The 12,893-nt window shown below is 59.2% G+C and overlaps 1 protein-coding gene across 1 annotated transcript in view; it reads right to left on the reverse strand.

Annotated features, from left to right (window-relative positions):
- Nucleotides 1–538: 538 nt before the first annotated feature.
- Nucleotides 539–12,893, reverse strand: part of RUNX3 (RUNX family transcription factor 3) — a 63,687-nt gene continuing 51,332 nt past the window's right edge. The window contains exons 5-6 of the mRNA XM_024766676.1: nt 9,678–9,836; nt 539–3,658 (exon numbers count right to left, since the gene is read on the reverse strand). Of these exons, the coding sequence (XP_024622444.1) occupies nt 3,114–3,658; nt 9,678–9,836 (704 nt within the window). The 3' untranslated portion in view covers nt 539–3,113. The remainder of the gene's footprint in view (nt 3,659–9,677; nt 9,837–12,893) is intronic.

Here is a 12,893-nt window from a genome sequence, read left to right on the forward strand (position 1 = left end):
CCCTCTTTGCACCTTAGTCGCCTCATCTGCAAAATGGGGGAGCTGATCACTGCTAATTTATCAGTATGGCCGCGAACAGCTCCCAGAGATGGGCTCTCACCAAGGCTGCTTCACGGTCCACCTGCCTATGCCCCCTTCCCAACTCAGAGCCTGGGGGATGAGCTGGAACAGGTGCTTCGCCTGTTCTGTTGACTTGTGAAAAGTCATGGGCCGCCTGCGAAGGGAGAAGGGATGGTGGCACCTTGAAGACCTGCTATTCCTCTGGGGTTCCAGCCACACATGGGAGAGCCCTCGCCAGCTGTATTTACCCAGGGTGGTCTCTGTGGCCCTTCCGGATGGAGCCGGATGCAGGGAGGCCAAGGCGCTGGGGAATCTCCAAAGCAGTGCGGTCAGTCCTGCTCCTGTCCCCAGGCCCGGCCCCATTCCTCCCTGGCCGTGGCGGGAGGACTCCCATCCTCTCCCACCCCCATGCATACAGCTCTAGAAGTCTGGCATTGATATCCTTCAACACATCTCAGAGTTATATTATTGTAACAAATCAGTCAAAATTCCATTTTACTGTTAAATAGTATAGAAGACAGTTTACTGTACATGGAAGTTGTGCATTAAAAACAAACACACCAAGCAAATTATAGTGCAAAGCAGTTTCCATTCCTCCCCACCTTCTTCCCAGCCCTGGGTCGGTTTTACGGAAGATATGAGTATAGCAGGTATTAACTCCTCAGCATGACAATATGTCACAACGTATCCGCACCCACCACCAAGAGGCTTACAGTAATATGGTGCCCAAACCCCTTTGTTTCCTTGTGCTTTCTAAATCAGTGTGTTTGCCTAGTACAACTTCAAAGCAGCCTTGTAAATAAGGACCCATTTTTACCAGCCCAAGCTGTCTGTACCCACTATGGGCCTTAAAAGACTCAGCACGGCTGCCATCACTTTGAGTCAGGGAGTTTTGGGGAGGGGGTCGATTTATTTCCTGTCCCTGCCCCCACCGAGGCTTGGATGTCAGGAAGGGGTAGTAATCTGGGGAGGGGCTACAAAGTGCTGGGCACTGGGAACCCAAGGGTGCCTCCCACTGGGGCCTGGGGCCAGTCTACAACCAAAGAGAATAGGAGAGGAGGAGACACGAGGGCAATGGATTTGTAGCTGCTTCCTGAGAAGGGGTGGAGATATCCCCCCCCCGCCCCTCCCCCGGCTGAAGGGAGTCAGCAGGATACCCCCAGCAGCTATTTTGAAGAGATAAAAGCAGGGGACTACTTTTTCCAGTGAGGGCAGGACAAGAGAAGCTGTAGCTCCTAACCTGAGTGTGCATCCCATGTGCCTATCTGGCGGTTGTCACAGGTGCGGCGGCAGGCAGGTCACGTGCTATTACAGAGACAACCGCTAAGGAGCATTTTGTAGGGGAGATTTCCACACCCACAGAGGATGGGGCTGAAACGACGGCTAAAAGCCACACGCTGCCCAGTGCTTATGAGTTTTGTCCTTTTCCACTTAAGCCTTTCGAGAACTAAAAAATTCAGACATGGGTTTTTTATGCCTTTCTAGAACGAAAAATACTTGGACATGCTTAAACCCTTGGGCAAGGCCTGCTTTCCCATTTGTAAACTGTAATACTTCCCCTGTGAGCAGAGCAGGGGCTGAGCTGGGGCCGCCAAGCCCTTCCCAGCTCTTGTGTTCTGCCATCATGCAGCCACCGTACTCCCCCACATCCCTCCCACCTCTACCGGGACACCCACACGTCCTCTCGGACAAATGCCCGAGAGCCACAGACTTGAGATTCCAGCATCTCACCAGTGCTCCCTTTGTTCTGCACCAGGTTGGCCTTTGGTGCAAGCTGGTGGGATGCTGCTGAAGGACTGTGACCTCTTGAGGAGGTTTTGGGATCCTAACAATTCCACACTCTCAGAGGGGCAGGGGTGTCGTTCACTATCATGGGGGCTTTTTCCGTAAGAGATCGTGTGTCTGAAAATGTTTGACAAGCTTCTTTCTCTAAAATCAGCTTTAAAAACTGGTTTTTTGTTCAAGACTGCTTTGGAAGCAGACTGGTTAAAGACGGGGAGTTGTGTGTCAGAGATTGGAAGGTTTGGCTGGGTCTTCCCACGAGGCTGCACAGCTTGGCTGTGCACAGCTTGGCTGGACCTAGGTGGGCCAGGGATGCTGACATCTCACCCCATGACCCCTTACCCCAAGGCTTTCTGGTAGGACCTGTCTGGTCCTGGTGCTCTCTCCAAAAATGGCAATTTTGAGACCAGCCTAGGGGGAAAGGGACCCTTCCCAGCCCCCACTGAGAGAACAGAGGGCGAATGCCTTAGACTGGTAAAGTGCATGGAAGACCTGTCCGCAGGTGTCTTTCCTGGTTTTAGGGGCCTGTTGCCGCAGGCCAGTCTGCTCTGGGGCCTGGGACCCACGGACGGCTGGGATGGGGTCGGGGCCCTTAGCTGCCAGGAGTTGTAGGGAAACAGAGCCAGGGGGCGGGCCTGGGGGTATCCTCATTCCATCTCTGCTAGCGATTCCCTGGGGCCTCTGGAGGGGTTCCTTCCCCATCCAAACCATAAGTGAGCCCCTCTCAGGGCTGGGGGACCTTCCAGTTGTGACTCAACTTGTGTAAATGCAGAGGGAGGGCTGGGCCCACAGGGTGCGGGGTCTCTGAGGAAGGCAAGGGTGGGGAGATCTTTCTAGGGTCCCGAGGATAAGAGGCCAAACCATGTGGGCAAATGCCGTCTCGCTCTAGAACAGAGATGGTCTCTGTCCCAGGAGGCCTGGGCCCCGTGACAGCAGTGGGCATAGCTGGGGACAGCCAGGTCATTCCAGGGGAGGTGGCGGGAGGAGGCTACTTCTCCCACGGGGACGTGGGATGAGATGAGTAGGATCTGGGCTGGGGGTGGGGTCCTGGGGGAGGTCCCGACCCCTCTGTACAAAGACGTGGCTGGACCAGATGCTCTCAGAGCCAGCTACCAGCTCTGGGCCCCAGGACCATGGACCCTGGGCCCACAGCTGCCGTGAAGCGTTAAGTCCCATGAGTGCCCTGAGCCTTGGAGCTGGGCCCGCCACTTGTCTGGAAGGTTCTTGGGGTCCCCGCCACCAGCGGGAGCAGTCCACTTGGACCCGGGCGGTCAGTAGGGCCGCCACACGGCCTCGTCCATGCGGCCGGGCGTGCTCAGCGCGGTAGGCGAGTTGCTGTGGCTGCCATCGGCCTCCACGCCGTCGCTCTGGCTACCCAGGCTGGGGTTCATGAGGTTGCCGGTGGCGACAGAGGCGGCGCTGCTGGGGCAGGAGGCCAGCATGCGGGTGGGCGAGCGGTCGCCAGCGCTGCTGCTGCCGGCCACCATGGAGAACTGGTAGGAGCCGGAGGATGCGCCGTAGTAGAGGTGGTAGGGGGAAGGGCTGGCCTGGAAGGGCCCGCTCTGGTTCTGCGGGGCCCCCGGGTAGGGCGGCGGGAGGTAGGTGTGGTGGAAGCGGCCGGTGGCCGGCATGCTGGCCACGCCGAGGCTGCCGATGCTCGTGCCCGAGGGTGTGGCGCTGTAGGGGAAGGCGGCCGACATGGCCCCTGGGTAATGCATCCGGGGGTCGGGGAAGCGGCTCTCCGGGAGGGTCGGCAGCGCTGCGAAGGAGCGGTCAAACTGGCGGGGGTCGGAGAAAGGGTTCAGGTCGGAGGTGCCTGGGGGACAGCAAGGAGGATGGTCAGTCACTGCCCGACACCACCCCGGCGGCCTTTCTTCAAGAATGACCTCGGGCTCTGGTTTACAGGCCCATCCAGGGGGATCCCTGGTGCTACATGTGGCTCTGCTCCCACCGCCCTGAGCTGCTCGGGGGGCTGGAGCCTGCTGATTCCCGATCCGGCCCCACCTGGGAAGCAGGTGCGAGCAGGGGTCTGGGCTGTGGGTGGCCCCGGGCGCTGCCGGGGCAGGCAGAGGAGGGGGAGGGCTTTTCTCTCCTCCCGGCATCCTCTTCCCAGCCTAGCCGTGCAGAGGCCTGTCGAGGGGCAGGTGGGCTCCCCGCTGGGCTGTGGGCGCGTGGGGAGCCAAGGGCGGGGCCAGCACAGGCCGCCCAACAGCCTGGCCCGGCAGGTTCACCCTCTCTCTCTCGCTCTCGGTAAAGAGGGTCTCCAACGGTCCCGTGAGATTGGGAGTCAGGCCCTGCTCTCGCAGACGAGGAACCAGGCAGAGAGAGAAAGATGGCTTCTCCTCATGCTGCACAGAAAGGACTGGAACTCATCACGAGGCCTCTGCTTTCTGCTCCCGCTGGGGGTACGTGCGCCTGCGCCTGCACCTCTCCTGCCCAGGTGGGGCTCAGTTAGGTTATGGGAGCTTCCGCCTGTGCTGTGGCAGCTGGGTCCACGGCAGCTCTGTCCATCCCCCACCACCCCCCACCGCGGCCTCAGCCTGGGCCTGTGTCTCCAGGGCTGCCCTGCAGGCTGGAGCTGACTGGTGGCCAGACAAGGATCAGATGCCCCCCTCACCCACCTCCACAGCAAAGCGAGACAGACGGCAGCCAGAGGGGCTTGGTGGCCTTGTCACAGAGGACCCTGCCCTTGTCACAGAGAGACCCAGTGTCCAGCCCAGGCCCCACCCTGGCTCCCCCAGGAGTTGGCTCCAAGACAAAAGTATCCCAGCCTCTGCCCCATACTTTTGTAATCACAGACCCCCTCAAACTTCAATACTCAAAGGGGCTTCAGGATTGAGTCTAAACCCCTTGGTAGGAAGACTGAAACTCAGAGAGGGTGAGGCACTTGCCTAAGTGTCACACAGCACATTGGACCTACACAGAATCCTAGGACTCTCCGTTGCGAGTTCCGACACGTGCCTGAAGGGTAACTGTCCCATCTCTGAGGCAGCACAGACTGAAGGTTAACTGTGTGGTCTCTGAGGTTGGATACTTATCTTAGTTCCGACACTTACTAGCTGTGTGTCCTTGGGCAAGTCACTAAACCTCTCTGTGCATCAAGTTGTCCCACATGAAAAATGGAGACAAGAACAGTTCCTAGGGATTAAATTAGTTAATACATGTAAAGTGCCTACACTGGGCACACAGCAGGGGCCTGATGAGGGTTTGTGCTGCCACTGCAGCTGTGACACCTCCTGTTCTGGGCGCTCAGGAGAACCGGCTCATTCAGGGCCCTGCAAAGATGAGCCCCTGACCCTGGGCCTTCCTTGTACCCTGGCCAAAGGGGTGACTCTGGGCAGCAGTGGGGAGGTGGATGAGCCCCCAGCAGCAGTCTAAAGTCTGTCTGTTCCCAAGCCCTCTGTCCACCAAAGACTAGGGGCCAGAGAGGGCTCAGGAAGAGGCCAGCCTCTGCCCCTGGCCAGCTCCAGGTGTGCACTGCCTGCCGTGCCTGAGGCGTGGCTGAGGCTAGAGCTGCAGGTGCCCTCAGGCCTCACTTCCCCAGATCTGCTTGAGGTGCTGTGCGACCTCAGATAAGACTTGTAACTTCTCTGGACTTTGGGGTCTTCCCAGCTCAGCTGGGGTGGTGTTTCCTCAGCAGCAGGCTCTGGTCCCGGATGTGGATGATACGGGATGAGGCTCCGGGCTCCAGGTGGGGAGATGTGGGGGCTAGGGGCCGGGAGACGGGGGCCTTCTGGCACATCTGGACCCTCCCTAACAGATTTCTTGGCTGGTCAGTGCTGCCCTGAGGCCTAGGGGGTCGGAGGAGCCTGGCTCCTGCCCTCATCTCTGAACCCCAGGGGAGGAGCCTTGTTGGCAGTGCCTGGCACCCCAAGCACAGCCAAGCATGAGGCTAACACCTTGCCCTGAGCCCAGGGGAGCGAGCGCTGCCGCCTGACAGGAACCCCTTTTGCAAAACAAAGGGAGCCCAAACGGGGAGCCCAGGATGCAATGGCAGGGCTATAGCCGGGCCTCCGTGCCAGGTGGGCCTGGGTGCGTGTGGCCCTCGGGGGTCATGTGGGCTGCGGGCAGGCCTGCCCGGCCCTCTCACCGTCCTCTCCTGCCTCCCTCCCCGGGTGGGGGGAGCGTCTGCCCTCAGCACCCCCTCAGCTCCTGCCCCCAGCCCCACCCCCTCCAGCCCAGTAGCCCCAAGAAACCCGAGCTGGCCAGGCCTCTGTCGAGCAGCCAATCCCAACACTGGGAGGAAATGTTTATTTTCTTCTCCAAATTGCCCCAGCTGCTGTGTGGTGGCTGAATGAGGCCTTTGAGCTGTGAGAAGCCCCCATTGTGGGCGGTCACAGCCAGGGGGCTGGGGGCTGGGGTACGGAGGGGTTGGGGCCTCGGCACTGCTTGCCAGTCACCAAAGCTGGGGGGTCAAAGCTATTAACAGGAACCAAGAGAAGTGGTGGTGGGGTATCCTGAGGGAGACCCCCAGGATGGAGTCTGAAAGTAGAGGCTTGTCCCACCAGGAGGGGAGGGCCAGTGAGAGGGACTCCCCAAGCCTGGCCCTGCCAACGCCCCTGTGACAGATACCTCCTTCTTCCCACTTTACAGATGAGAAAACTGAGGCCAGTGCCTGGCAGAGCCCGAATTCCTAGCCACGTCCACCTGACTGCAAAGTTCACGTTCCTTCCTTGGTCTTGGTTGTCAAAAGCCCTTCCTCTCACTCCAAAGGGGACAGGCCTGAGGACGGGGAGGCCTGGCTGGTGTGAAGGGCCACAGAGGCTGCCTGACGTCCAATGCTGTGGGTGGCTAGCAAGCACCCTGCCTCAGGATACAGCAGAAGGGGAAGGACTGGGTCAGCCACTATCCCACACAGGCCCGACCTCCTCTCCTCCCAGCCTCGGGGGAGGCAGGGGCTCTGCCTGCGGCTGGGCTAGGCCTGGCCCTCTGGGGCTGGACAGAGGGCGGGTAGGCCTGCCTCAGGCTCCAGCAGGTGCTGGTTCCCAAGCCACGTCCACACAAGTGGAAAGAGAGGTGGGTTCTCCTTCCATGGGAGCTGCTGGACAGGACGCCACTGTTAGCCCCCACCTGCTGGGTTCCAGGGCCCCCTGGCTGGGCCCCAGCTCTGCCCATGTCAGGGAAAGGCCTGGAGTGTTAGATCACTGTACCTGCGCAAAGGCTGGCCTGCCGGGAAGGGGAGCGCGGACAGCTTCTGGGCAGGGGTGGGCATGAGCCCAGAGGACATCTTACTGCCTCTTGAGCTCAGACCCCTCCACCCTGCAGCCCCCCTGGCTCAAGAGTTGCTGAGTGTTTCAAACTTGACAGCCCGTGGCTAAGAGCCTGGACCTGGGGCCTCTCCCCACCTTGGGGGCTCAGCAGGGCCAAGGCCCAGCTTCCCAGGCCAGAAGGGAGGTACCGTCTCTTCACACCACGGGGCTGCATCAAGTCCCCCTGCCATGGCATTGTGCCTGGCACACGTGGCCAGGGCTGGGGGCAGGGCCTCCCTTAATGGAGAGACCCAGTAGGGACTCCCTTGCTTGTGCCCTCAGAAGTACAGGAAGTTCCTGGGGGCAGGTGCTGTGGACACTTTGAACCTGGTCATTGATGCGCTGTGTGACCCAAGAGTAGCCCTTAACCTCTTAAGCCTCAATTCACTCATCTGCCAAATGGGTTCTAACCAGGGCCTGGAGGACCAAGAAAGAACAGACACCCACGGTGCATGACGGCAGCAGCCAGCCCTCCCGGCCGCGTCCAGCACTGCTGCCGAGCACTCTCCATCCCTGCCTGGCCTGCGGGTCAGCTGTGCACTCAGCCTCCTGCACCCCAACCCACTGGCCAAGAGAACCTAGACAGCAGGGTAGATATTCACGATTTGACCACCTACTGAGCACCTGCTACGTGCCAGGCCCTGTACACCTGGACGGCCTGCCCGAGACTTAGGCTCACACGTGCCTGCCGTGTCCATCTGGCCAAGGGGTAAAGACTCCATCCTGGGCCTCCGCCCAGAGGCCACCCTCCTCCTTCCTGTTTGGGAAGAGTCTCTGGGCCAGGTGGGGACCTTTCTCAGGAGATGCTCTCTCTCTCTCCAGGGACAAATTCACTTCACAGTTTACGAAGTCTGAGTGCAGTAACGTCATTTGAATGTCACCCGAGGACCAGGCAGAGGCATCCACCACCACCCCGCTTTCAGATGAGAAAGCCGAGGCCTGGGGGAATGTGGTGTCCTTGGCAGACGTGTCTGTCTCAGGCTCCTGGGGCGAGGCCTGCTCAGCTTTAACGGGTGCACTGGGGGACTAATACCCATTTCCCGCCGGGCACAGGGAGCCCCGGGAGGGCAGGGACTGTGCCTGTCTATCCATCCCTGGGGCCAGGCACCACGACGGCACAGGGTGAGCGGCAATAAATGTTTGCTGAATGAATGAAGGAAGGGCTGAGCCCAGGACCGGGCAGAGCAGGCCCTCAGAGCAGGCCGCGTTCCTTTATAACAAACACCAGGGTGGTGCAGCCAGCGACCCTGGGATGAGCTTTTGGTCTGGAGCAGAGAGACCACTTCCAGGCCGCCGTCCCCTTCTCCCACCGCAGCCCCCACCTCCCTGCGCCGTACCTTGGATGGGGGTCTGGGCCTGGCTGCTGAAGTGGCTGGCGGTGCTGAGCGAGCCTCGGGGGCTGGGCGTGCTCGGCGTGACCCGCATGCGCAGGCGCTCCAGGTCCCCGAAGCGGTCGGGGAACGCCTTGGTCTGGTCCTCCAGCTTCTGTCGATGCCCTGCAGAGCATGGGAGCCCGTGAGAAGCTGGTCCCCGTGAGTCTCGGGGGGCAGAAATGCCTTGCTCTGCTGGGAAGTTCTCCCTGAGGTCTACCCTTAGGCCTCTGTAGGGAGAACCCAAAGGCCACTACCGATGTCTCTTCTGAACAGAGAATGGTCAGTACGTGCTGCCCTGGGGCTGCCATCATCTCACTCCTACCTTCTTATGCCACAGGTGAGGCTCAAAGAGGTTCCAGGCCACAGAGCCAGTAAGTTGTGGAGTCAAGATTTGAACTCAGGGTTCAAATCAAAGCCTGCGAGCTACACCTCTACGCTACGCTTTTGGGCAGAAGGGGAATCTGAGGCAACAGGCACGGGAAAGGGGCTTAAGCAGGCTTCCCTGGGAGGCAGGGAGAGAACCCAGGGATGCTGCCACTGTCTGCCCCCCAGCATCCATCCTGCCTGCCGTTCACATCTGCAAGAGGAATGGGAGATGGCCCCAGAATGGGAATGCTGGCTCCTCCAGCCCAGAGCTACCCTGGGACCCCCAGCACATGCCTTCTCCCCTCTGGGTCTCAGACAGGAGAGGAAATTCACCACGATGCTGGGAAGTGGAGTGGGGCGCTGTGTGAGGGGCTGGACTCCCATCTCTGTCCCGAAGCTGGGAACAGGGGACCAGTGCACCTGCCTTGGGCATCACACTTGGAGAAGCTGCCAGCATTTCCCAGTATCCCTCTGCCACGGCCCCCAGCCTCGTCAAGATGGCCATGCCCCTGCCTTCAAGCAGCCAGCCGAGGCCACCCTCAAGGCTTCTCGAATGACATCAGGCTTGCAGGGACCACCACCTCTCTCTCTCTCTCGCTCTCTCTCTCTCTCTCACACACACACACACACACACACACACACACACACAATTGCTGAATGAATGAAGGAAGGGCTGAGCCCAGGACCGGGCAGAGCAGGCCCTCAGAGCAGGCCGCGTTCCTTTATAACAAACACCAGGGTGGTGCAGCCAGCGACCCTGGGATGAGCTTTTGGTCTGGAGCAGAGAGACCACTTCCAGGCCGCCGTCCCCTTCTCCCACCGCAGCCCCCACCTCCCTGCGCCGTACCTTGGATGGGGGTCTGGGCCTGGCTGCTGAAGTGGCTGGCGGTGCTGAGCGAGCCTCGGGGGCTGGGCGTGCTCGGCGTGACCCGCATGCGCAGGCGCTCCAGGTCCCCGAAGCGGTCGGGGAACGCCTTGGTCTGGTCCTCCAGCTTCTGTCGATGCCCTGCAGAGCATGGGAGCCCGTGAGAAGCTGGTCCCCGTGAGTCTCGGGGGGCAGAAATGCCTTGCTCTGCTGGGAAGTTCTCCCTGAGGTCTACCCTTAGGCCTCTGTAGGGAGAACCCAAAGGCCACTACCGATGTCTCTTCTGAACAGAGAATGGTCAGTACGTGCTGCCCTGGGGCTGCCATCATCTCACTCCTACCTTCTTATGCCACAGGTGAGGCTCAAAGAGGTTCCAGGCCACAGAGCCAGTAAGTTGTGGAGTCAAGATTTGAACTCAGGGTTCAAATCAAAGCCTGCGACCTACACCTCTACGCTACGCTTTTGGGCAGAAGGGGAATCTGAGGCAACAGGCACGGGAAAGGGGCTTAAGCAGGCTTCCCTGGGAGGCAGGGAGAGAACCCAGGGATGCTGCCACTGTCTGCCCCCCAGCATCCATCCTGCCTGCCGTTCACATCTGCAAGAGGAATGGGAGATGGCCCCAGAATGGGAATGCTGGCTCCTCCAGCCCAGAGCTACCCTGGGACCCCCAGCACATGCCTTCTCCCCTCTGGGTCTCAGACAGGAGAGGAAATTCACCACGATGCTGGGAAGTGGAGTGGGGCGCTGTGTGAGGGGCTGGACTCCCATCTCTGTCCCGAAGCTGGGAACAGGGGACCAGTGCACCTGCCTTGGGCATCACACTTGGAGAAGCTGCCAGCATTTCCCAGTATCCCTCTGCCACGGCCCCCAGCCTCGTCAAGATGGCCATGCCCCTGCCTTCAAGCAGCCAGCCGAGGCCACCCTCAAGGCTTCTCGAATGACATCAGGCTTGCAGGGACCACCACCTCTCTCTCTCTCTCGCTCTCTCTCTCTCTCTCACACACACACACACACACACACACACACACACACACACACAAAACACACCACTTTTTCAATTACTCATTTTACATTTCACAAGCAAAATATGAATAGCTACAAAAATAAAAGCATTACAGGTAAGGCTAATGGCCCCTCTGACCCACCCTAAATCCCTGCCCAGAAGTCCCCACGTGATCAATTCGGAGGTCTTTCTTTCCAGCCGTTTTTTGGTTTCACGTGCATGCAAAACGCAGAGCAAGTTTCTCACAGAACTTTCTTGAATGGTCTCAGCCTGGCTGTATCATTCTCTAACCTGCTCTTTCAGTAGCACACCTGGGGGGCCACCTCAGTTTCCTTACCTGATAGATGGAGAGAGTAACCCAGCCCCAGAGAAACAACAGAGTTCCCGCAAAACCTCGGGAGCCCACCCCAGGGCACAGTGAGGGGCAACAGGTGGGGGCGGGACGGCCTCACTAAGCCTGTGGGTGTCCCTCGTTCCTGCTCGTCACATCCCCTGGAGGCCGCAGTCCCCTCAGCCGTTCCTCTCAGATGGACACTTAGCTCGCTTCCAAATGATCCCCCTGCATGCAGGACTCCCAGGAATATCTCTGTTCACACACCTCCTTGTGTCGGGGGATTTCTCCAGGGCAGACACTCTGTTATAACAGACTCCTCACTGAGAGGACCGGACATTCCTGGGCTCTCCTGATCAGCCTGTCAGCCGAGGTTGGCCCGTTCGGCTCCACCTGACCCTGAGGGAGGAGGCCAGGCAGACAGGTGGGCCTGGTCCTCTTTTTACAGACAAGGGAACTGCAGTTCAGAGAGGTGAAGAGGCTTGCCCGAGGTCACACAGCGAGGAAAGAGGGAGGATGTCTTAGACTTGGGATCCTTGGAAAAGAAGTGTGGGGAGGGGCTAAGGGAGAGGGGAAGGCTTGCCTGAGTCCTGGGGTCTTCAGTGACACGAGGAATCTTCTAGATTGACAGAGAAAGAAGAAGGAGAGAGGGGGGTAGCGGGAGGTAAAACAAAACTCCTCACCATGCTTGCTGAGGCTTGGAAAATGGTGTCCTAGGGGCCTGGAAGGTGTGAGATGACTCTTAACTGCCATTGGGAGTGAGGGGACAGAGGTGGGGACTTCAGAATGGGCCTGACTTCTGATTTTCAAAAGGGGGATGCAATGCATCTGGTACCCACAGGCCCCGAGTCTCGCTACACACCCCTGTCACAAGCTCAAACAGGCATGTGAGAGCCCTTAGAAATGGAACAGGTTGTCCCGGGAGCCTCAATGGGCTCAGCAAGCCACCAAGAACCAGGGACCCACTTTCTCCTCCTCCGAGGCCCCAGGCCCGAGCCCATGGGACACTCAACAGCCAAAATGAGACCACCTGGCTCCCAGCCGGGCCCCCCACTGCTGCCTCCCAGGACCCTTGGCAACAGGAAAAACGTGGGCTGGGGGTAGTTTGGTTGGAGCTGGGGCCACCAGGCTAGATGGCTATGGGGGCTGGGCAAGTCACATAAATGAGGCACATGGGATGGGTAGGGCCTGGGGCAGACTGGAGGGGGTGGGCCTCGTAGAAGGGGCAGTTGCCATCCAGTCCAGCTGACTGGTGCCCCGGTGGGGGTGGACCCAGTGTTGCCAGAGCTTCCAGTTTACCGGAAGCCATAAACCTGCTTTTATGTGAAACCTCCCGTATTCCATGTGTTGGCAATTCAAATACTGAAAACAACAACAAAATAACTCGACCGCTTTGTAGAACATGTCCTGTTCAGGGGCTGCCAGTTTACATCCTCCAAGTTTGGGATTTCATTTGCTGGTTGGTTGTCTAACCTTAGCCATCGAGGACTGGCTCACGGATACCCCTCAGGACGTGGTCTCTAGGGAAGTGCCGGACGGCCTGGCCTCAGTCCTGATCGGCCTTGGAGGAAGCGCTGTTGCCCTTGCTGTGGAGGCCACTGAAAATGGCAAGGCAGTGTGGATGAGCTGGGGCATGAATGAAGTCAGAACAATCTCAACAGGCAGGAAGCCGGCTGGATAGATCTGGAGACCGCAGACTGACCTGACAGCAGCTCAGGTGCAGGGGATCTGGGTGTCTTAGTCAACCACAAGCTTGAAGTGAGCCAGCGGGGTTACACGAAAGCTAGTTGTTGTTATGGCCACTGGCTAATAAAGTCCCGTTTCTGAGTCACACTGTGCACTGTGTGTCTAGAGACACTCCTGG

The sequence above is a fragment of the Neophocaena asiaeorientalis genome, unplaced genomic scaffold (assembly GCF_003031525.2).
Source record: "Neophocaena asiaeorientalis asiaeorientalis breed wild unplaced genomic scaffold, Neophocaena_asiaeorientalis_V1.1 scaffold79, whole genome shotgun sequence".
NCBI classification, from domain to species: domain Eukaryota; kingdom Metazoa; phylum Chordata; class Mammalia; order Artiodactyla; family Phocoenidae; genus Neophocaena; species Neophocaena asiaeorientalis.